General features: G+C 25.1%; 1 protein-coding gene across 1 annotated transcript; it reads left to right on the top strand.

The window, feature by feature from the left end:
* The first annotated feature begins 107 nt into the window (after window positions 1-107).
* Window positions 108-16,948, top strand: LOC112686175. Its single transcript, XM_025558370.1, has 18 exons — window positions 108-662; window positions 720-883; window positions 1,503-1,684; window positions 1,748-1,994; window positions 2,475-2,603; window positions 3,359-3,594; window positions 6,828-7,110; window positions 11,378-12,761; window positions 12,835-12,986; window positions 13,053-13,248; window positions 13,656-13,854; window positions 14,443-14,667; window positions 14,748-14,846; window positions 14,905-15,038; window positions 15,450-15,498; window positions 15,658-15,749; window positions 16,183-16,319; window positions 16,771-16,948. The coding sequence occupies exons 1-18, from the start codon at window positions 605-607 to the stop codon at window positions 16,927-16,929; spliced, it is 4,125 nt and encodes a 1,374-aa protein (XP_025414155.1). The 5' UTR covers window positions 108-604; the 3' UTR covers window positions 16,930-16,948.
* Window positions 16,949-25,973: the final 9,025 nt, after the last annotated feature.

Here is a 25,973-nt window from a genome sequence, read left to right on the forward strand (position 1 = left end):
GGTTTATTCTTTATCTATGTTCATATCAAACTATTATAACTTGTAAACTAATAACAATTAATTTTATGCCTTCACTCAAAATGTAATATTTTTTAAATGTTACGGTTATTAATTCAATATTCAAACTTAATAATTTTTGGTTTTTCATGCATTTCTAACATTCTGGCACAGAAAAGTAGGGTCAAGGATGTTGCCAAATTTGGTGAAAATGTTTGTGAACAATCATGTATGTTAGTGTTGTTTGATATGGAACGAATTTAAACCAATCAGATAAGGTCTTGGTTATTTGTCCTTGCTTGAACCATGATAAGAATACGTCATGAAATGAATTAAGACTTATTTGTTGACTGTTGTTATTATTTTCTTTTTATTCGTATCCATCAATTGTTTTTCGGAATACTTTCTAGTTTTCTAATTATTCATTATTTAACTGGTTTTAATTTTAAAGAAACCTATTCTAAGTTTTATATTTGAGTAACAGTTATTCTATTAATGTAAATCTGTAAATAGAACACTGGTTAGTTTCATGAATCTAGAAAAATTAAATGATATTTTTCTAAATCCACTTAATTCAAATACTTGAATTAAAATCACATTGTAAACTATGGCTTATGTTAATGTGGCTGATTGGAAATCGGATCAAGTAGCTGATTGGCTTAAAGGTAAATTATAAACTAATTATCACAAAGTACAAACATTTTATACATAACATTTTTTAGGTTTGGACAGTGTTATTTTACCATACATCAAATACTTTATTGATAGAGAGATCAATGGACAAAAATTATTAGATATGCAACCCAATGACTTAGATAAAATTGGTGTATGTAAAATTGGACATCAAGAATTAATACTAGAAGCAGTAGATCTACTTAGAAATTTTGTAAGTAACAAAAAAATTCCTTTCATTAGTTTCATACACTTGTCAAATTTCAGTATTCCATTTAAAATATTTATAAATTAATTTTATTGGGATGTTACCAAAATTATCTTGAAAAATATTTTGTATCAATTTAAGTTTATGGCTTGGCTCATTACTATTTTCCATTCTATTTTTCGATATTATTTTCAATTTAAAGGTTATCAATAACTATAATTTACTCAAAAACTTAATGTAGCTTACTTTTTAAACGTATATCATTAATATGCATTAATTTCAGTTCAAGCAATTTCATTAAATTAATATAGTGTTTAATTTGTATTAATTTAAAATAGATTCTAACTTTTATTACTTATTAGTGTCCTATTATTTCAGGAATTTTTATATCAAGTTTTCAAATACCTATTCATAAAATTTATTAAGAATTAATTTATAATAATATATCTTTAAATTGTTTCCCTTTATTGCTTGAAATTTAAAAAAGTTAAATTGATTATATTTGGTCATTTTATTTTAATATCTTTTAAATATATATCCAAAAACTGTTTAGAGTTAGATTTTTATTTGTTATTAATAATTAATATAATATATATATTATTTTATTGTTTTTATATATTTTTAGCATTATGAATTGGATAAAGAAAATGTACAACTATTAGCATTAAGACTGTCTTGTAGTGCTCACAGCTTATATAAAGATATTAATCAAAATTATTTAAGTTCTACTCAAGTTCCAACTAAAATTCTAACAGATGTAGCCAATACAGTAGCTATACTAAAGCCATTAGTTAACTGGTTAAACAGGTTAGATTTAAAATTATTTTACTGTTATTTCTTAATTAAACAAATATTGATAATTTTTTTTAGACCACCGTTTTGCGGGCAACCACATTATATAAGTATGAAAAACAGGTTGCTTAAGTTAGCTCTTGAAATAGTAACTAGTGGACAACGTGATCGCTTTGCTGAGAACCCAGTAGAGAATATTTTTGAAATTGCTAAACAATTAGCTCAACTTGCTGATCTTATCATTCAAGAAAGTCAAGATTCTTTAATTTTACAGCCTGCTACTTTGGATGTTGCAACACTCAAGAAAAGATCTGGAGAATCTCTGGTTTTTAAATATTTTTTAAATTTTATATGACATAAATATTGACATTTTTAAACAAGTAACTAAAACAACACTAACCTTTTATGTCAGTGTTCTTTAAAAAATTATCTTATATACATTTAATATACATATATTTGTATAGAAAAATTTATTTCTTTTTAAATAGCATCAAACAAACTATTAATTTTGTATGAATATTTAAAGTTAAGATGATGGTATTGTAGTAATCCTTCCCTGATACTTATCAAAACTTAAAATATTCATAAATAGTTAGCTATTTTTCATTGTAGTTTCCATTTTGAATATTTAGATGAATATAAAATGTCATTATTTGTATATAAAATATTATTTGGATACATTATATGAATTTGACATTTATTTTTAAAAATATATTTTACTTAATTGATATACTTTTAATGTATAGTACTTTCTTTCAGTTATTTTCATGTAGTATGATATTAATTATTTTCTGATTAATTTCAGGGGTTCTATATTGTACCATCATTTCATGGTGTCCACCAAGTAGGAGAAGTAAAATGTAATAGTGTTGCACATCAATGCGGCAAAATTGAGGCTGGTGATGAAATTGTACAAGTTGATTATCAAACTGTGGTAAGTTATATTAAAATATCATAATCATATTTGATTTTTGATTGAACATTGAACAATTAATTATTATTGACTTATTTGTTAATATGATTAAAACTGAAATTTTCTTGCCCAAAAAAAAAAACCAAAAATAGCTTAATATAATTATTACTTTTATTTAAAGTCAATTGATATAAATTTAAATAAACTATGATTTTAACTTTAACTTGTAATCTGTAATCATAATAAATAAAGTATACAATTAAATTCTTTTATGTAAGATCTTATTGGGAACAAATAAAAATTTTTGAAAACCTGAAGCGTCTAATTTTATAAAATATGTTATTGAGTATAGTGCTTTTAGTATCAAGCAGGATTATGTTTATAGTGTGGCTGAGGGGGCCTCTAGAAACTCATATTAAAATTGTTTTATGAATTATTAGTTTCAAATTGTTCATATTATGTAATGTACCTATTTATATATCAGACAAATGTAATAATTAGATAGTTTAATTAATTTTTTGAATATCAAGTGACAGTTAAGTTTATACAATAAAAATTAAAATTGTTTTCCAACATTTTTTTTTTATTTTATTTAGTTGAATTGTAAAATTTTGTTTAGAAAAAATTCCCTTCCCCCCCTACACAAGAAAAAAAATTGAATTGCACCTCTGGTATCAAGGGTAGTTTTAATTTAGTTTAATTTAAAAAAATTAAAATTTGAATAACAGTCAAAAACTTTTTGAATTTTGCTAATTTCTTATTTTCTGAAATATTAGGTTGGATGGCAAGCAAGACAAGTAATGGCTTTGTTAGAAGATGCATCTACTGATATTTTTTTAACACTTAAAAAACGACCTCGGCATAGCAAAGTATTTGGGCAGATATATATGAAACCTTATCGCTTACCTAGTAAAAAGCTATTCAATTATCCACAAAGATACTTTGATCAACTAACTCCGCCCAGACCAAGTGATTTATTGACAATTCCTAATTTCAGTTTTCCATTACATAAGTAAGTATATTTTTTTATAAATTTAGCAATTACTAATTTTTAATAACTTTTACTGTAAAAAAAATGTCTTATTATTTATTAAAAGTAAACTAATATTTTAACAGAATTACCAATGAAATAAAATTTAAATTAAAAATAAACTATTTATATTTTATATTTATAATTGTCAAATTATCATGTAGAAAAAAGTAACTAATGAAGCTAGCCAATATAATTATATTAAAAGTTTTCACGTTAAATTAATAACTTCATAATTAAATTATGATTTATTATGATTTAAATCTCAATCATTTAACATCAAGCCAATAGATTCGTACTTAAATTATTTTTTTTTTTTTACTATTCCAACTATGATTTGGATTTAATTTAATTTTTAATAGTTGATTTAAATAAAATTGTATTTACATATTTGATTTTTTGGAACACATCAAACAATAAATTAAAAAATGTAATTAAATTTAAAAATATAACTATTATAGTACGATACAATTTTAAGTATGATTCTTTTGATAAGTCATAACTAGGGTTCGGGACTTATTGCCCACAAATTATAGGAAACATACATGCACATATGCACTTGAAATAACTGAAATATGCGAAAATATATATAACTAGATTTTTTTATAATAGCAATTCAATTTTTTTTTTTATTTAGTTATTTTTTGACACCAATAACTCAATAAGTTTTAAACTATAATACTACTCTGTATGATTGAATTAATTTTCTTTGTCCCTTTTCTCCTAAAATGAAAAAGAGGATTAAAATTATAAAAAATGTTAACATTTAGAATGTTAACATTTACTTCACATGTAACATTGATATATAACATGTGTTTGTTCTTTGTATTTTCTAAATTTGTTGTTATATTCTTTAATAAACTTGACTTCTCTCTTAGCTGAGTCATTCACAGATTTTAATGATTTCATAATATGTTTTTCTATCTTGTAGTATTTTTGATTATTACAATAAATTAAATACTGATGATTAAAAACTGTAGACATTTTAAACCTCTAAAACAGCGGTTCTTAATCTGTGGTCCGCGATACTCATTTCAAGAGTCCGCGACAGTCTTAACACATAAAATACGTCAATTCATGACTTGAGTGTATCATTAGTTATTGTTGGATTATTATTATTATTAATTTCTTTTTCATATGTTTTTTATTACACAATAGATGGATCTTATCTTCATACGATGTTCAAAAATTTGTGTCTTAAGTATAACATCAACCATCACATTAAATTAATAAAAATTAAGTTTTAAGAATATTAAAAAAAAAAAAAAACTAAAATAATTAAAATTAAATTACTGAAAAATTAACTGTAATAAAAATAATTATAAATATGTATATTTTGTTATGTCTACCAATATAATTTATTACATAAAATTATTTTTATAATTTTGGTTTTAATAACATGAGATGTTTTTGTAAAAAAAAAAAAAATGTATTCTAAAAAAAAAATTCGTAAGGGGTCCGCAATTTCTAAAAATCTTATATCAGGGGTTCATGATCTACGAATGTTAAGAATCGCTGCTCTAGAATATTCAAATTGGTTTAGAGTTTATTGAATCAACTAAAAAGTATTTTTGAATAAAAAGTGACATTTTAATTTAAGTGATATTTCATCTAATGTCATTATTTAATTTAAAATGAAAATTATAAATACTCAATATTCTCTAGCCATTTTGAGTTTTGTATTATTATTTACGCAATAATTAAAATTAAAATTTAAAACACTCTGGATTTAAACACCACATTGATTTATTATTTTTTAATGATACATCTACTGTTATTATTATTATTATTATTATTTATTTATTTATTTCTCAAGAAAATAGTACTTGGCCTCACTGAGTATTCTCATGTGATGGTCCAGGATTTATTATGTGTACGTGAATATAACTGCTATTCTTTCATTATGCAATTTATATTCTAATTTTTTTTTTAATAATATATCATTAATTAGAGCTTAAATTGTATTGATATATGAAAACCAAGCATGGACGTATTATTTAACTATATAAAAAACAAATATATTTTATTGCCTTTTCTTCAAATTTTCAATTTTTAATTTGTACAAAATAAACCTTTCTTAATATAAATTAATTATTATTTGAATTGAATTGAATCTTAGGTACGTATCTTATCTTATATTTTTTATTAGAATGCATATTAGAGAAAACTATTGACAGAAATTTTAAGAAAAAAATTGTAATTATGTTGCAATCCATTGGGATTCAATAATACCTCTTACCTTTGCCGAAAACAATAATGATCATTTACCTATTATTGCAATAGCAATGAATGTTGAACAACTTCTTGGAGTCCCTCAAATGCTTTTTGGCACAGGATATGAAATATCTTCAGCTATCTTTATTACTCTACAAAGACGATCATTACTATATTACAAATAAATTTACAAAAATCGTGTTTATTACTAAAGCTTCTAACACAGGGAGGTTAAATAGAGCATGTATTTTCTTAAAAAAAGTTTAGGAAGAAAAATATTATTTTTTGTGTGCAGACATCACAATTTTGAACTTGTTTTATTCGGAGTGTTTATAGAAGTAAAATTATATCACATGACTGGACAAAATATTATTGCTTCTTAAAATATTACAATATACGTGAGAAAACATTGATAAAAGCAAACCATCCATTTCATTTTCTTATACCTATATTTTTGTAAAAATTACACAAATTCTAGTAAATATAACCAAAAGTTATATCAATGTTAATCTTATGAAATTTTCACCCTTAACCTTATTTTATATGATTTAATTTTCTATAATTTTTATAAAAAATATTTTAACATATATCCAATCGTATGTTGTATATATTTAAAAAATTACAATAATTCAATTTTGATAATTATATAAAATATTTTGATCCTTAATAATTTTTTTAAAAAACATTGAATTTACACAGAATGCTTTTTTGTAAAATATATTATAAATAATAATAAATCTATCGTTATGTTCTTTGCATGATCATGCTAAATCCTATTCTTTCTTAATCAAATAAATAAAAAAAAAATAAAAAAAATACCTTCTTTTATCATATTTCAACCTTAATGTGGCCCTAGATTGTGTTGAGACCTTTCAAATTTCATCTGAATTATTTATATATATATGAAAAAATTAAGGAGATACCGTGTTAACGTTTCAAAATAAAATATTTTACTTATATAAGTAAGAAACACATTAATCTATATACATTTTAAATTTTAGGCAAGATAAGAAAATATCAAAAATTCAAGAGAGTCAACTTATAAGTGGTCATTTATTGAGTCCACCACCAGTTATTCATTCAAATGGACGTTCAATTTCTCCTGAAATTTGTTCACATAGTAACAGTAGTAGTGGTGATGAAAGTGAACTTGAGAGTGCCAATTGCTCTTCACCTACTTCTGTTAGACTTTATCTTCCAAAACCTCATATACCTGTTCAAAGACGAGCTACTATAAGTGGAGCTAGTCCTATTGGAAAACATGCACCATTCAATTTTGATCAGGTATTATTTTAATAAAAAATGAATAGTTTTAATATAAAAATAGTTTTAACTTTCAAAAATAATAAATGTCATCCAGTTAAACTATTATTGTGGAAATTATAAATTTAAAAAAATTGACTTTGCTCCGTCCCGGCAGATGATGTGCGTATTAAATGCACTGTATAGTTTGTTATTTTTTTGAACAGGTAACACTAGACGTGCCTTAATAAACCTATATAAAAGGTTAGTCCATTTGTCATACCAGCTCAATTAATTTTACTATTCATTTTTAAATATTAGTTAAAATGTTTGTTATTTATAAAAATAACAATTTTTAATTGTTTTTAAAATATTTATTTAAATACGTAAATAAATGTATATTAAATAAATTATTCACTTACATAATTTTTATCAAAGTTTAATGTGAGTTAATTATTCTGGTGGACATTCAAAAAGGCCTAATACATTAATCTAAAGTATTGGATTACTAATGTATATTTAAGAACGAGTTACAAGTCATAAATGAATAAGTAAATACCTACAGGTAACAATAGTCTTTTTCTCTTTCTGTATTGGTTATATGTTACTTATATGTTTATGTTAAACAAGAATTCTTATTGATCTACCATTTTTTAATATTATGTTTAATTATTTGCTTTTAAAATTACATTATATTAACTGAGGTTCAGTTTATTAAATTATTATGATCATGATAAGTATAAACTATTTACAATATAAACTAATTAATATTATGTTTGGGCAGAGTGTGACAAATTAAAACTTATTTTGAAAGAGTTCTTATGTATTTTAATTTATGAATCATATGTATTTATCAACTATTACTTTTATTAATGTGAAATTTCAAAAATAATAAAATAAACATTAAATTAACTTTTTAAAATATTAATCTTTAGTAATAAAAGTTTTGGTTATGGGCATTAATTATTACTAAAACATTAAATTAATCAAAATATTTATTTGTACGGATTTTCACTGACTATTAAAATATTTATTTATTTTTTATTTATTTATTAAATTTTCAATGCCGCAGGGGAATGCATTACAGAGAATATGGAATGTAATTAAATAAAATAAAATAATACAGTGAAACTTAAGAGTTATTATTTAAGTAAGTAGTAGTTCATGTGAGAAAATAAAATGTTATAAAACAAAAACTCTAATTATACTAAATACAATTTTTATTGAATTGTAATTAAATTATAATTAAAGTGTTTTCAAAATACCTAATTATATTTTTTATTCATAAGTTTTTAACATTTATTTTCATATGATATCTTCATACAGTGATCAACTCGTTCTACAAAACACCCTTGATAAATTCGCCACCTGGTGTAATACTTTTAATTTGTCGCTAAATATTGCCAAATGTAATGACTTTTCATCGTTCTAGGTCAGTATTGCCCTTTGACTACAAACTAAGCGGACTAACCGTTCAACGCGTTAACCAAATCCAGGATTTGGGCATTTTGTATGTACCCTGGCTTAATTTTAGTCCTCACATTGATACTATGGCTGGGAAAGCTTTTCGAATATTGGGTTTTATAAGAAGATACGCTGTTAATTTTAGTTCCCTAAATTGCTTACTGATTCTCTATAATACATTGGTTTGTTCGGTTCTTGAATATGGGTTTGTTTTCTGGTGACCATACACTGCCGATGACATTCAACGTATTGATCGGGTGCAAAATTATTTTATGAACTTTGCTGGATATCATCTAAATATTACACACCCAAAACATGATTACAGGCCTATTATTCAAACTCTTAATCTAAATTATCTTTCAGCTAGGCACGATAAACTTGGAACTAACTTCATTCGAGGTCTGATTGAGGGTTGAGTTGATGTTCCGAGGCTTCTCGAACTCAACTCTTCAACTCGATTTTTGTAATTCCACTATTACTAGGCTGCAGTGCTCTTTCTACCAAATAATAAATCTAATTTTTCCTGAAATGCCCCACTCTCAAGATTGATGCGTGTAGCAAACTTGCCTTAATTATTTTAGAATGGAAACACACATTTTTGCTTGTTATTTCCTGTTTCTTATTTGTAATTTTGTTATTTTTATTATTCTTAAACCTTAGTATTTAAGTTAATCCATGTATACAGTACTGTATCTGTATAATATCTTGTATTCATTACGTATCATTTGTTAAAAGCTGACTGGTGTTAATTCTAATAAATAAAAAAAAAAAAATTTTAAAAATTGCATCCATAATATATAGTAGAAAAAAATCCCCTTGATATAACGTTTTGATTTTTTTTGTAGGTTTTTCAAATTATAATGCATTGTGATTTGTGATCTATTAAAAACTGTGTCTTACAGTAATATATGGATAAAGTAGAAAAATCTATATAAATGAATAATTTTAGTCATACAAATTATAGTTTTATTATTTACCCTATAAAATAAAAACATTTCTCACTCAGCCAAATTATTAATATATAATATATATTATTTATTTAAAACATGTTCCTCATATCATTAAGTTTACATAGTTTAAATAAACAGAACCTGGTTAATATACTCGTATTAAACATTTTGGATTAATTATTGTTTTTCTATTTTATTATACAATATTATATTTTCAGTTTCATACATTTTATGTATTATAATTATTCATTTTAAACTATAAATTCTATTTGATTATTTGTAGGATAATATTCTTCTTAGAATGAGTTATGTGTGCGTATGTTAATTACAGTAGAATATTTTTTTAAGGATCTTCCGTGAAACATAAAATTAATTTAAAATAATATTGATTTAAATTTTACTAAAAATTATAAATTATTCATTACATTTATTCAATAAAATATTTAATAAATGTTTAATGTATTGAATTTTAAAATAAAAATTTATTTTTCTTTTTTAGAAATTAAATAAAATTATACTACTATAAACACTTGGTTTTATAATTCGCAACACAATTGGTTTTTCTAATATTTACACATTAAACATCCTTTACATTTCATTAGCTTGCTCGATACTTGAATATGCCTCTTTTATTTGGTCGCCCCATCAAATTTCTTATATTAATCACTTAAATAAACTTCAAAACCAATTTTTAAAAATAAGTTCTTTTCGTTTTGCAATAATTCCATATAAATTTAAGACCCTAACTGAAAGACAAATTGAATCTGATGTTACCTTTATTTATAAACTTTTGAATAATTATATTGATGATCCTGATTTCCTATTTAAATTATCTCTAGAAATTCCTTTCTTTTACTTAAGAAATTCTCAAATTTTTAAAACAAAATTCCATGCCATTAACTATGGATACGATACCCCTTTTGAATGTGCATGTCGCATTCTTAATAATTTGTTAAATATAGATATTTTTTATCATTCTTTGCCATCTATAATTAAGAAATTGTATTAGTTAATTTTTATATTTACTCATATTGAAGCTATTTGTAACACTGTTCTTTTACCTTTATTCCGATGCATCTTTTATCAATATCTGTACTGTACTTATGCCTTTGTGGCATCAATAAATATATAAATATAAAACATATGTTAATATATTTTAAAATACTGAAAAATATCAATTTAATTGAATTTGTATTTAGTTGATGAATTAATAAATATACATAAACTGTTTTAATAAATAAATAATTTAAGGATACATATACATATAATTTTAAGATATGTATAGGAAATCCCATAGTAATTTTTAATTCTGTTCCAAATTTATTATAAATAATTTAAAGAATTTTTATTTGTCGATTAAAATTTTCTCTAATGCCTGTTATTTTTAAGTTTATTTATATTTTACATTAATAATGCATTATGATTTTTATATTATTATTATTATTAATTATTATAAATACCACAGTTTGTGCAACCAGGAAGATCCTTAATTAAATACTATTATCTTTTAATTAAAACAAAATTTATACATTCTTGTTTAGGTGTAAAACGATTGAGTGCATTTTTTTGGCTAATAAAAGTGTTATTTTTTATTTTTTTGTATTAGAATTATTTTTGGTCTCAATTAGTGATATATTTACTACTAATTATGGTTAATAATTTTAGATTTTTAATATAAAAATTAATAATTTTTAAGTGAAGTAGTGAACAACAAATATCTAATATTGTATAATTTATATTTTACAGATTAATATTTATGAGCCTATAAAAATAGTTCTCAATCGTATTCCACCATTTTATTTGCATGGATTGAATTTTTCCCTATTTTATAACTTTTAATACAAATTAGATTATCATTGTTTTTAAATATAAAAGTGTTATAATTTTATTTTCAGTTTTGGAACGAGTTAAAACAAGAAGCTCATAACAGTAAAAAAAATAGTGAAAAATGTAATAGTGAGATGCAACTTAGTAAACGTTCTAAGCCAACAAAAGTTCAATGGACATCATTACCACCAAATGAAGTGATTAATGAGAAACATGAAAGTCAAACATTTTCTGACAAAAAATTTGCTGATACATCTATTAAAGATGATGTCTTGAAAAGTAGTAATTTAGTATCTTTAAAAGAACGAATCAATCAATTGAAAATTAATAATAATAATAATCCTGAAAATGTTACTAACAAAAAACCTAAAATAATGCCAAAACCAATTATTTCTAAAGTTTCTCAACCAATAGATAATCCAATAGTTACTAAAGTACGTGGAAAACTAGACAAAAGTTACAGCACTCCATCTTATGACTTTTCAACAGATGTTAATCTTCATGATGATTTTGAGTATTTTGATTCCGATTTAAGAATGTCAATTGAAGATGTAAACAATTATGATTCAAAAAAAGTTACCAATAGTTGTGTAAATGAAGACAAAATTAAAAGACTTGATAAACCTATTCTAGTTTTTCCCAAACCACCTTCTCCAAGAAATGATGATGATATTACTTTTGAGACAGAGTCAAAAATTGATAGTATTAAATGTATAAACAAATCAGTAAAGCCAATTTTATATTTTCCAAAACCTCCACCACCCAAGACTGAAGACATAGACTCTACAAAAATGAAAGATAATAATATAATTGATAATTTTGAGTATGAGCCTCAAGATAAAAGTAGAATTATAGACCAATTAAATTGTACAGTTTCAGAATCCAGTAGTGGATTTTCGTTTGATTCAAAAACTGAAGAATCTTTAGAAAATTCAAATAAATGTTACTTAGAAAACCAAAATGGAAATATCTTAGGTTATAATAATATTGCAACCCATTCATCTCAAGATACAGTTCCATGTATGGATTCTCCAATATATTCAGTAAACCGATATAAAAATAAATTTTATTTAAATAAAAAACAAGAGCCACAGGATTATTTAAAAAATTCATTTTCTGATTTATCCGATGCTTGCCCTCCATTATCATTAACTGACCTTAGTGGTAGCGATGATAATATTTTTCGAGTAGATACCAAAGACAATATATCATTACCATCTGAAAGAACAGCTATCATAACTCATCAAGCTGTTCTTAATGCTCCAGCTACATTTCCTAGACAAAAAACTGAAGTCAAAAAATCTCAGCCTCCTATACCACCTCCTAGACCATCCAAACCTGCTGAATTGCCTAAAAGAACCAGCTATAGAGCTATGCTTGGTGCTAAAGCTATTGGGAAAAAAGAAAACAAAGGGCAGAAACAATTATTTCAGAAAAATCCATTGATAGCTAGTAATTTTCGTTTTTTTATGTAGTAAAAAATATTATTTTTTTCATTATATAATAAACTATTGTTTATTTTTAGAACGCCGAAATATAAGTGCTAAAGAATTAGGAGCTTGCGAATATCAAGGATGGCTTTATCAAAGATCTAAAAAAATATCTCCTCGAATGCAATGGATTAAAGGATGGTTTATTATAAAAGGAACAACATTTTATGGATTTAATAACAAAGAAGTATTGAAAATATATTATTAAACATTTTATTTATTCTAATTGAGATACTTTTATAATCCTGTTAAGTCCTTAAAAGCTCGGCTTATGATCATATTATCTGGTTTTACGGTGTCTATTGCTGATGAAGTTAAATCAAGAACTAATGCTTTTAAAGTGTATCACATGGGAACAATGTTCTATTTTGCAGCTGAAACACCAGATGATTTATCAATGTGGTTAGATTGGTTTTCAACTGCTACCATTGCTGATGGACATAATTCAGGTTTGTTTACTTAATTAAATCTTAAATTTATTAATTTAGTAAATGTACAGATAGTGATATAAGTATTTAATAGTTTTTCAATTATAAAAAAATAAAATTTGATCCATTTTAATTCAAAACAGTATTATAAACTTTGTTAAAGACAATTAATTTATCAACACAAATTTAAAAAAATTATTTTAATTTGGCAAAAATAGCAAGCAGACATTTAGAATAAATAAAATATTTATTATGTAATTGAATTTTTATTATTAGTATGCATTATAAATAACTATATTCTTTATAATTAAATTAGCTATCATTTTTAAAACTATATTACTCAGTGTATTGCCTATAAATTATTATTTCCCCTATAATTTTAAAAGTATGAAAATGAAGAAAAAAAAGATTATATATATACTTTACAGATATTGTAGCTGTTAGTGAGACTGATGGTGAAGAAGATGAAAATTTACACGGCAATCATGATTTTCAAGAAACATTTGTATCAAAAACAGACACATTGCATGATACTTCGTTTACAAGTTCAGCTTTTAAAAATATTTCTACATTTCTTCACCTGGGATCTTATTCAAATCCTAGTACAAGCTCTAATAAAACTAAAAGGTATGGACTTCTTAAATACATTATAATTTATTGTTATTTTTAACTTTATTTTAAAAATGTAATATGACTGTAATTTATTATTTACAAATTATCATTAATATTATGTAAGATTAAAATATAATTCAATATATATATATAAACTAGTCATCCAGAACATGAATAATGTGTACACTGCATGCTTACTTTTATAAAAATATTTTGTGTAATCACAATATTGTGTAATTTTATTAAAATTAATTCTTAATAACCTACTACTAATGAATATATTTGTAATATAAAAATAATTTAATTTAGTAGTTGTAGTTTAGTTAATAAAATTGAAATGTTATTATTACAGTTTGTAATATTTTTAAATTTTTAAATAAATTAAATTGGACATATAGATGCTACTTTAATACGCTATTTTAATTTTATTATTAACACTAAAATTAACTGAATTAGCAAATTAAATTTGCATGGTTATATTCTGTATTATTATTTGACCATGCATATTTCTTATTTTGATAAGAATCTAAAAATTGAATCTTCTTGATTACTATTATTTTTTTGAATTTTTCATAGTTAAATAATTATTACATTTTTGTTTAGTGACAAGAGTTTTCATTCATTAAAAAAACAACAAAAAAAAAACTTAGCAAAAGAAGATCAAGCAAAAGGTAGCAGCTTAGACCGAAAACATTGGAAATTTTTGGGTATGATTGGACGAGATTCAAGTGAACCAGTTCCTACTTCTCAATATCGTAGTTACCGAAGAGTACCTCCAACAGTTTCTAAATCAGATATATCTGTTCTCTCCAACTCCTATACTCAGAAGTGAATTATTTTCATAAACTTATTAATATTAACTTTTTATATAAAATAATAAAAGTATTACAGAAATTTTTATATTTTAGCTCTGATATGTATCCTGTACCTCAAATTAATCATAATCGTCCTGCGGATATGGTTGATTATCGATTAGCTTCAATTACCAAAACTGATAATACCCAAAGGTACAGAAAATAAATTATTTTTAATGCAATTATTTGAACACTATTTATCCATTTATAGACGAAGCGATTCTACAAATAGTTCTGAGATGACTTTAGAATCTTTCATGCAGTCTCGCCAAGATGAAAGACGTGTACAACACCCACATATTGCTATGCGTGTACCTCAATACATAGCTCCACCACCACCACCTGGTGATAATAACATAATTATAAACAAAATTAGATTATATGTATTTTCCTATACTCCATATTAATTAGTTATTTACCTATTTAAAATCTCAAACTGACTAATTATTAAATAGATTGATTTTTAAATTATCAGCTATAAACAAAAAAAAAATAGTATGTTAACCATATAATTTTTACTTCATTTAGAATTTAAAATGATTTAGCAAATTTCGTAATTTTAATAAGAATAGAACAATTCAATACTTTTTGACAATTTTGAAAATCTCATGAATATTTGAATCAAATTATTTATAACTATAATTGAGTTATTATTATCTTTATAGAAATTTATAATATTAGCTTACAGTAAAATATAATTCAATAAATTATATTTAAAAAATCTTTGCTATATTTTGAATTTTCATTATTTAATAGGCATTAGAGAAGATCAAAATCAACAGTTTTTAGATCAAGCCAGTTTCAGGTAAAGATAAGAAATATTTAAATAAAAGTAGTATTATATTCTCATAACAATAATTTTAGATTATTATTGTTATAAGTGATATATGTAGAAATAAATTTAAATTTATATTTTTATTTCTTAAATTTCATCTATAGTTTTGTCTTTATTCTTACTTTTTAGAATTGCTGCAGAAAGTGAACCTCGATCAAGACAACCGATCACTGCATTGACTAGTGTTGAACACAATTACAATTTAAGCATAATGTCTCCCTGTAAGTTGATCTTTTAACAATTTGAAAATAATTGACTTAAGTTGTATATTAATGATTTCTTTTTATCGTTGATGTATTATATTTAATTGTTATATTAATTATTATCATACTATTACTATATATAAACAATATTTATTTGGATTCAATGACTTTTTTTACTATACAAAAAAATGTTGTATTCTACTTTATATATATAATGTAACGGTGAGATTTTGATAAACTTAGTAATTAAATGCATTCTTAAATTAATTATCCGTGATGGCATTTCATATAATGAAATTTCATATAAATAGAAAATTAAAAAGAATTATATATATTTTATCTTTTACTATATTACTTATTTTGGTCATTGGACTACTATCATTATATAATATAAAAAAAATTATTCTCAAAATAAAATTACATTATGTATATTGTTATAATATTTTTTTAGGGATAAATGAAGGCTCTACTCATTCAAGTGATTTTAATGGCAATAGAAATAATAAGACTTTTCCTTACCCTCGTGATGGTCCATATATGCCTCAATTATCTGAATTACATGAACACCATCTATATTCCAATCGATATGTAAGTTTAATTTATATTTACCATTTTCTAAGAAATATTACTTATAATACTACTGTTACTAAGATAAAAGTTTTATAGAACATTAGCTTATAACCTAAAATAAATTCAGTGTCATTGTTTTGTACTTAAAACATGTATAACTAACTTAATATTAAAAAAATTGTATATATATATATGTTCTTTTTATCTGCTAAATTAATAATTGGTCATTTATTACTATAAAAATGTCATCATTATCGAAATCCACATTTTATCAATCATATTCAATTTAAAAAATGCATGTTTTGTTATTAATAGATTTTGAAAAAAAAAATTGATAAAATTTAAATATTTATGTTATGTTTTTTAATAACTATTTTTAAACTTTGGTGTCTGCTTTGGAGACTTTAAGTTTCATAATTTACCAAGCTCAGATATTGTATATTAATATAAAGTTTAAAAATATTTACAGACTGTTGATCAAACAAGTGATAATGAATCTTTAGAATATCCACCTGTTTTTGAACCAGAAACCTATCCATTAACAGATATACATACAAGAAGACGAGATCGATCAAATAACAATTATGAAATAGATCATCCTCCAGGAAATAGTAATAATTATAGGTGATTAATTTAAAGGTGTATGTTATTATTATATATTTTAAATGTTAAGTAAATATATTTGTTTCTCCATGAATTTATATTTGTAACAATTATTTAATTATATATGAAACAAAGTTTGTTTAATTTATACAAAAAACTCAATTATAAAATATATTTTCATACATCACACTATTATATTATAATACTTGAAAACTATATACGTATTTAAAAAGTATTATATTAATTTATAATGTTTATATGAACTTTTATTTTTTTTTACTGTTGAAATATAATAATGTATAGAGGAGTTTAATTTCTGACTGTTGATTTTCATTCAAATTTTTATCATTTATAAAATGTTTTTATTCATAAAAATATATTGTAATACTAGTAATATTGAATTTATTAATCATACTTGTAAAATAAGAATGAGATTAAATAAATGTATACTTCATTTACTGATGTTTATTTACTTATTAATTAATTAAAAAAGTTATTTAAACAAACTACAATCCTAGTACTTATCTACTTGATATTTGTACTTGAAGTAAAAAAAAATTAAATTAAAAATTCTTGGCTTTTATTTTCATTGTTAATGGAAATTTTATACAAGTAATTTTAAAATATATCAGAGATAATGTACTTTTACCAGGTACTTAAATGCATTGACTGCTATATGTACATTATTTAGTAAATAGTAAAATTTCCATTCTTATATATGTATTTGTTGCCAAAATATAAAAAGAAGAAAATTTTAAAATCTATTTTTCATAGTATTTTTAAAAGACACATTTAATGTACTCGAAAGCAAGTTTGGCAATTTATTGAGTATACACAAAAATATACATATGGCCTCCTGAGCAATAAATTAAAAATTGTGACAGTCAACTCAGTGGTATAGAGTGGGTATCGGCTACCAGAGGCAGAAGACAATTTTGCCGCCATCTTAATTAGGTATTTCAATTTGATGTATATTATACATTATATACATTTATTCTAAAGAAGTTTTCAGCAAGAACAGTCATCACTATTTTGAATTATACAGGTTAAATTTTAAATAAAAAAGTTTATTTGTTTTACAATCACGTTTATTAAAACAAAAATTCATTCTTCAACCATTGATGTAACAGGTATAAAGGCATATGCGCAACTAGGGGGATTAGCCCCCCCATAAATATTTCATGTTATACATGCCATACTGCATACAGATACTTAACTCACAATAGTGTCACATACAAAAAGACACATTGCAGTAAATCCAACGAAAATATTTGTATTAATATGGTATATAAGAGTAGGGGTGATCTAGAGATTATTTTAAGTCTTGATAGGAGGGCTATAGCCCCTCCGGATATTTTACCTTAGTTGTGCATATATGTAAAGGTATTATTTAATCATGCGATTGTCGAGGTGAACCCTAATTTTAAGTAAGTAATAGAACCTATTTATAAATACTTATACTTATTATAATATTATAATTCCGCCACAATTTATTTTATACTTTTCATTTTTGATGCTAAAATAAAAAAAAATTGTAATGATAAAAGTTAGAATTACAAAAGAAACTATTGAACATTTAAAAAACTAGGTACCTATATTTTATACCACATCAATCTATAGGCAAAAATCTGAAAACCGTAAATATTTGTTCGGAACCCTGAGTATGCATGTATACAAGGCCGGATTTTAATAAATTAAAACTTGAACAACATATCATTCCAACATACAATTACACAAATAAAATATTTAATACTCACATAGATGAATGCAGGTAAACGTAACGCAGGCCTTGTACAATTTCAGACTGCACACTTGATTTTACTGCTTTAAATAAAAATTTAGTCTCGCTACTGTCTTAGAAAAGGGAATATATTACATACATAATATATATGTATTAAATTTTAAAAAATTCAATAATACTCATATTTTCTAGTAGTTGACTTATTATTTAATTTTTGTTTTGTAGACCGTGGTACACATTTGTACATTCGTGGTGCACATTGTGTGTCGGGGTGCACATAAAAATAGGGCCTGACGTAGCGGAAAATTCAAATTTTCACAAAGTTATCCAATAATTTTATAACCACTACACGTACTTATTTGCATAAAAATAACAGTTACAAAACAGTGTGAACTAAACAACTGAAGATCCACGAATAAAACTTTCTTTGAATTGTCAAAGCATCACGTACTTTCTTAAAGAGACGTAATAAACAATATTGAACTTAATATATATGTAATAGAAATCATTCTTACTGATTATAAGTTATAAACAATCCAAGCACAAAATATCATTCAAAGAAAAGGAACTTCCCAATTCATCACAGAATAAGTAATGAAAAATTCCGTGCTCTATTCATTAGGTCCGAATTTATAGTTGCGTTAAAAATATGAAATGGTTCAAATATTTACAAAATATATTTTATTATTTACTGTGAAATTTTGCCGCCCCATAAAAAGTACCACCCGGAGCGGGCCGCCCCCCCTGCCCCCCATCACTACGCCACTGAGTCAACTAGTTAAGTTTTTTAAGACCAATATTTATTGGTTAATTATACATAACACTATATTATTTTTGATTGCTACAATTATTAAAATTGTAGATTCTGAGCAGAGTAGAATAAATTGAACTTACCATCCAATGGCGTAGTTAGAAAAATATTTTGGGGGAGTTTTAAATTTTAAATTCTCTCCTACATAATACCAAACTTTTTAATTTCAATAAGTCGATTAATCATAATTTAATGTAAAAATAAATAATGTGTTATAATTTAGTTTATTGAAACTGAATTAACACAGTCTTCAAAAAGTATTCACATTTACATACATATGCATAAAAGTAACTTATGTTTCAACATTAATATTTAATCTTCTTGAATGCTTAGGAAATTCTTTTAACACGTTATCAGTCTTAATAATGATGTCACGATAGATGTATAATAATGCCATATTATACCTATGTCTTAAAATTATTGTATATTTTACAAAATTAAAGAGATATTTCGGCGAGGGATGGAAGGGTTATAGTCTGTTAACCACCATTTGGCTACGCCATTGTTACCATTGTACTTTTTATTTTTCTGTTATCAAATTTTCAACTGGTAAATCTAAATTCTCTTAGAAAATATGGACGGTGTTAGTTTCTTACGATGGCAAAATAAAAACAAGGTTGAATTTTAAAATATAGAATTAATGTATGTACCTACCTATATGTTTGTATACATAACAAGGATATAATATTAAATGCCTTGTATTTCTTTATTTAAAATTCCAATGGCATGTTTGAGGGTATAATGAAATAAACAATTTTTTTTAATTTTGGAGATACAAATAAAAGACATTGGTAGGTACATAAACCTCGTACAGTTATGGTTAGTGCGGACCCAGAAATATTTTTTGCAGGAGCTCATAAAAAATGTCATAAAGAATATTTGCCAAGAGGAAACAAGGTAACTAACCGTCCCTTTGAGTTTTTGTTCTTATTTTAATATTATATTTTGAGTAAAACGAATAATGTGTTGGTTAACCATAATGTGTTTTTCATGCATCTATGCATAGGCGCACATTCAGTATGAAACTTGGGAGTGCTAAAATTATCCATCCAAGACGAAGCCCAAACCACAAACCCCTTACAACAGTGGTTTCCAACCTTTTTCATCTTATGCCCAATGGTAAATTTTAAAAAATTTAATATATCATAATTATTTTTGTAATTTTATCATCACCATATTTTATTCCGAGTCATCCCAAAATTACCTTCTCCCCCTTGGAAACCACTGCCCAACAATTACTTAGCATAAAATGTTTTAGTTTTACTATTTAATTATAATTGTAGCAATTTTCTATATTATAACTAAAAATATTATTAATAAACATCACTATTTTTTATCAATAAGCAATCAAACCTGTAGACGGTAAACAAAACCAAAATCCTAAATAGTATTCTAGCAATGAACTTGAACATAATAACAGTATCACATGTATAGGTAACATAAACACAAATACCCAACATCATATGTATTCACATAGTATGAATACGTTCGTGGGCATTAGTGCATTATCAATTCAAACTGGAATTTATTCATTCTTATAAATGCAAAATAATCCTATTTAAACAATAATTTTACCTCAAGATAAACTGAAGGTACTAGTTTAGAACTCGGGGGTGCTAAGCACTCCCTAACACCCTCGTATGTGCGCCAATGCATCTATGTACATAATTTCAATCAGAATGTGTGGTGTGGTCATGATGAAGAAGCTCTCTGTTAGGAAATGTTATCTATTTGGTACTCAATGGGTTTATTTTATGAAATACCTAACTGTTTTGCAACAAATCTGACAAAAATTAATAAAAAAAATGACAAAATTTACACAAAATCAAATTAATTTTCATCATAACAAAAAATAACAATCGTAGAACTTAGAATTTTTTCTGAATGCATACATCAAATTTCTTTAAATGGTATAATTTTAAAAATATTTTTTTGAGCTATTTATAAAAAATTAAAATTTATCTGCTTTATATAGAAAATATTGAATATTTATAAATATAAATTATTATATGTAAAATATTTAATAAAAATTTCCTAATACATATTATTAACTAGAAAAAAAAATTAAGCCTAATTTTAAAAATAAAAATAATGAAAATCTCTTATAATTTTGTAGTCAAAATTCATAGCATATTAGATATATTATTCTTTAAATTAAAAATTGAATATATGATTATTAATAAGATGTTCCTTGTATCCAGAAAAATATTTTATTGCAATCACCCAAAAACGTTTTATAAGCTTTACAATATGATATTATATCGAAACCGGATTTTCAAAAAAATCTACCTTAATCGATATTAGTTTTTTCGTTTTCATCATATAAATATGAATCGTTGTGACTCTAAACAATAATGCTGTAGTCAGGGAGGGGCTTCTGAGATCAAGCCCTCCTTCTCTCCGAAATCTCAAGTATCAAATTGTATATTTGCCTGTTTAGAACACGAACCGTTCTCGTTTTTTCGATCTATCATGGTACCCACTAAATATTCACTATTGATATTTATTATTCAAAATTGTACAATCATTTTAATAAAGAATTCTTCAATTTCTTTAAACATTCTTAAGCTTGTACTTTGATGTTGGCCCGTGCGGCAACCGTTATCGAAACGTCTCACAGTGGGCGGAATTTCGAAAAATGGGTGGAAAAAATATAATTTTCACCTATCGTATAGTTGCTTTTATCTTTTACAATTTGTTTATTATATTACTATAGTCAAGATAATATAACACCTATCTGTAGTAATTAAGATATAATAATATTTAACAAGCTTCAAATTGTAAACAATAATCTGCAATAGGTTAATTGTTGGTCTGTTGTACAATATTTTGAGTTATTTGCGTTTGACTTTTCGAGTTGTAAGAGTCATTTGATTTCTGTATTATATATTTTATTTAATATGGATAATACTAAAGAAGATGTGTTTGAATTAATTTTTTATGTTTATAAATTTAACCACCCATTTGGTAGTATTATAAATTACCAATGCAACATTTTACGTTTAATTTTAAATATTTTAACTTTGATAGCAGTTTAAAAAAAATGGTCAAAATTGACCTCTGAAAATACTATGCTAAATTATTCTAAAGTTCTTAAAATTCAATTAAACATATATTTTATTTGCTCTTCATTGCTTCTATCAAAGTAATAATAATTTTTGTTAGGTGTCATGCGTAGAGAATTGTTTGAATTTTTAAAAAAAAGTATGCTATGGACACGGCAAAACTTTATATAGAACACTATAACTGGTACTATATGCCGGCTAGTGTTCATAAAATTTTATTACACGGTACTGATGTTATAAAACATTGCTTACTACCAATTAGACAACTATCTAAGGAAGCCTAGGAGGCAAGAAATAAGCATTATAAATCTTTTCGAGAGCATTTCACTCGGAAAACCAGTCGAATTGATACAAATATTGATCTTCTTCATCGTCTAATTGTTACTTCTGATCCGGTTATATCATCAATACGGCCACATCCTTCTAAAAAAATGATGTCATTATCCTCCAAAGTGTTGACTCTTTTAACTTGTTCGAATTCAATTACTTCCGAAAAAACGGTTATGATTACCGACTCAAATTTTAAATGAAATAGTGTATTGCATGTTAAATTTGTTTAATGTTTTTTTAGTATATGGCTGATAAATTATAAAAAATTCTTAAATGTTATTAAAAACTTGTACTGTAACGTTAAGTACATTAAAACATTTAAAAATAAATATATTACATTTGTTATTTGTTTCCAGCTATTTTCGAAATTCCGCCCACTGTGCGTCTGTCGCCGACCGTGCTCTTATCTCTCTCATCAACCACCAGCAGTACAACGCTGCCGTGACACCCCGTCCCTCCCATCTATCAATGGCAGGGGACGCGAACGGTCGCGACGATGTCCGCATGGCAACACTATCGAACCGGCCCGTTCTTTGAACACCGTGTGCGCGAACACAACGTATTGTTTTCTCCGCTCACGGAATCCAACATTAAAACTGTGACATCATTATTTTGTTTTTTTTCCGTAAACTCAAATATTATTGTTATTAGCATTTTTCATTATTTTAACAGTGTACACTGAATCGTGTTATCTTCATTTGCTTATAATAATAATAATAATAAATCTATCCTTACTACCGTAACGCAGTCAACACCACTGATTTTTTTTATTATTATTATTTTTTATTGGTTTATTGTTGTGCAACGTTCCGAGATACCCCGGCCCCCAACAATCTGTCCAGAATAGTGTAAGAAATAGTGCATTTTTCGTATATCTGCTAAAAATCATATATTTTACAGTAAAAATTAGAAACATAAACCTTCTCTACCTTAAAAAAATTCTGTGAAACTAGGTGGATGAAACGCCATTAGTTCATCTTGATTTTTTTTATAGGGTTTTTAATACATAGTATATTTAATACATCTGTAAAATAGTATGTGCATTGGAAGAAATTATGTTAGTAGATACAAATAATATTATTGCATCTTTGCACACATAAATTTTTATATGATTTTTCGTTTATAATTACAATTTGTATTATGAAAATAGTTCTTGGCATTTCTTATTTTATCTTTAAAATTCTGCAAAAGAAAAATTAAGATCTAGTTAGGTATTGCTATATATGTCGAACAGCTCAAAAACTTGAAGGTATAAGACACGAAGAAATATTTGCCAAGATTTACCATTAAGATTGTTAAATTGGTAAATCCGTTAGAGCAGTTTTTCTCTAACTTTTTACTGTGGCGACCCCCCTTTTTGAATTTAAATTTTTTAGCGACCCTTTTTCATATTTTTTTTATCAAATTGATATAGGTACCACAAAATGTATACTAAATATTTAATTCTAATTAAATTTAAAAATAATGATATATAGATATTATAAAATTAAGGTTCTTAATGGCTTGGTTGTTGTTGTTGGTTTGAAATTATGTCGTCAATTCTTGACTTTATAGTTTGTTTATAGCTTTATAGCTAATTCTCATGGTTGCTGAAATGTCCAGTCGGTTTTTAGTTTTATTTTTTACTGCAGTCAATGTAGAAAATCCATATTCTCACAAATATGAAGTTGCAAATAGAATAAGTACTTTTAATACTTCTTCGGCCAAACTAGGGTATTCATTTTGAACGGATATCCAATATTTTCCTGCTTTTTTGTAACTTTTAAAATTTTCTTGTAAGCCTATATCTGAACTCAATTTAATCAGTTTCTCTTCATTTGTTAATGTTCATTTATTTAAGGCCAGAAAAAAATGTACGCGGGCCACCAGTTTTTCATCTCTGATGTAGACCAAAGGTGCAAATCAGAGGAGTTTGGGGGGGGCTTAGACCTTCAACTTAACCTACCCCCCATACCTAGGACATTACATTTCAAAATGTTATATTTTGTAACATAAATATTTTGTATGATGATGAAAGTAAAGTTTAAGGGGGTGTGGAGGATAAAGCTATGGGGACCCCATGGGGAAGAGTATGTTTGATATATATTTCTTAAGTCCTTCTAGGTAAAAAATTTAAAATTGTGCCTATGATGTAGACGCATTTATGTTCCTGCTGACCGTCTCGAACGATTCGTTTAATCAGCTTCGTGCCTGCACAGACATGTAACAACATTGTCGTATTTATTGTCATTAGAAGTTTGTTTAAAATGTAGTTCAAATACCCATCAGTCATTCTTAAAAATGTTTTACAGCTCATATGATCTAAATATTTTAATTCTTACAGTAGCATTCTTGACGCGTCAAGGTAGTTCATCATGTTTAACAACTTATTTTCTAACCCAATATTTTCATTTTTCTTTTTAGAAATTAAAATTTGATTCTCATATTCAAGAGCTAAAAGCCCACAATCTGAAATAACCACGTCTACTACGTTTGGCCCCACTTTTTACACTAAATACATTTGATAATGTTTACCAGGCATAGGCAAGTGGTGGTCCGCGTACTTTTTTTATTTGGTCCGTACTATATTTTCAAATCATTTAGTAACATTTTAACGTTTATCAGTATTTAATTTTATCACGTTGATCGTTAAATGTAGATGTTATATTTTTCCCTAGTATTGAACTACTGTTAAATCATAAAATGTCTAAATATAAAATATATCTATATCGACAAAGCTATAGGTATTAGGTACTTATTTAATTGTATTGGTTCAGACATGAAATTGAATTATTTAAAATAAATGCTAATTATCGATTTTAATGACCTTTTTTTATTTTTGTTTTCTTTACTATAGTCTGCCACATTTTAAAGTTCTAAAAATTAGGTCATTGACCCTCGCACCACCAAGTAAAAATGTTGATGTAAAAATGGTTTCACGAATTAGTAATCAATTCGTAATAATTCGTAACCAACAATTTGGAATTTGTAACTTAAGTATAATCATGCAAAATCAATTTTATATTTGCGGGTGCCAGTGTCAGTTGACTCCATAACCCGAGACTCGGAAAAATGTCATACAGTGTCAGAAACGGTACCACCGAATAGTAAAGAATTCGTAACCACAAATTTAGAATTTATAA

This window comes from Sipha flava, unplaced genomic scaffold (genome assembly GCF_003268045.1).
Source record: "Sipha flava isolate LNK unplaced genomic scaffold, YSA_version1 2_pilon_pilon, whole genome shotgun sequence".
In the NCBI taxonomy this organism is placed as follows: Eukaryota; Metazoa; Arthropoda; class Insecta; order Hemiptera; family Aphididae; genus Sipha; species Sipha flava.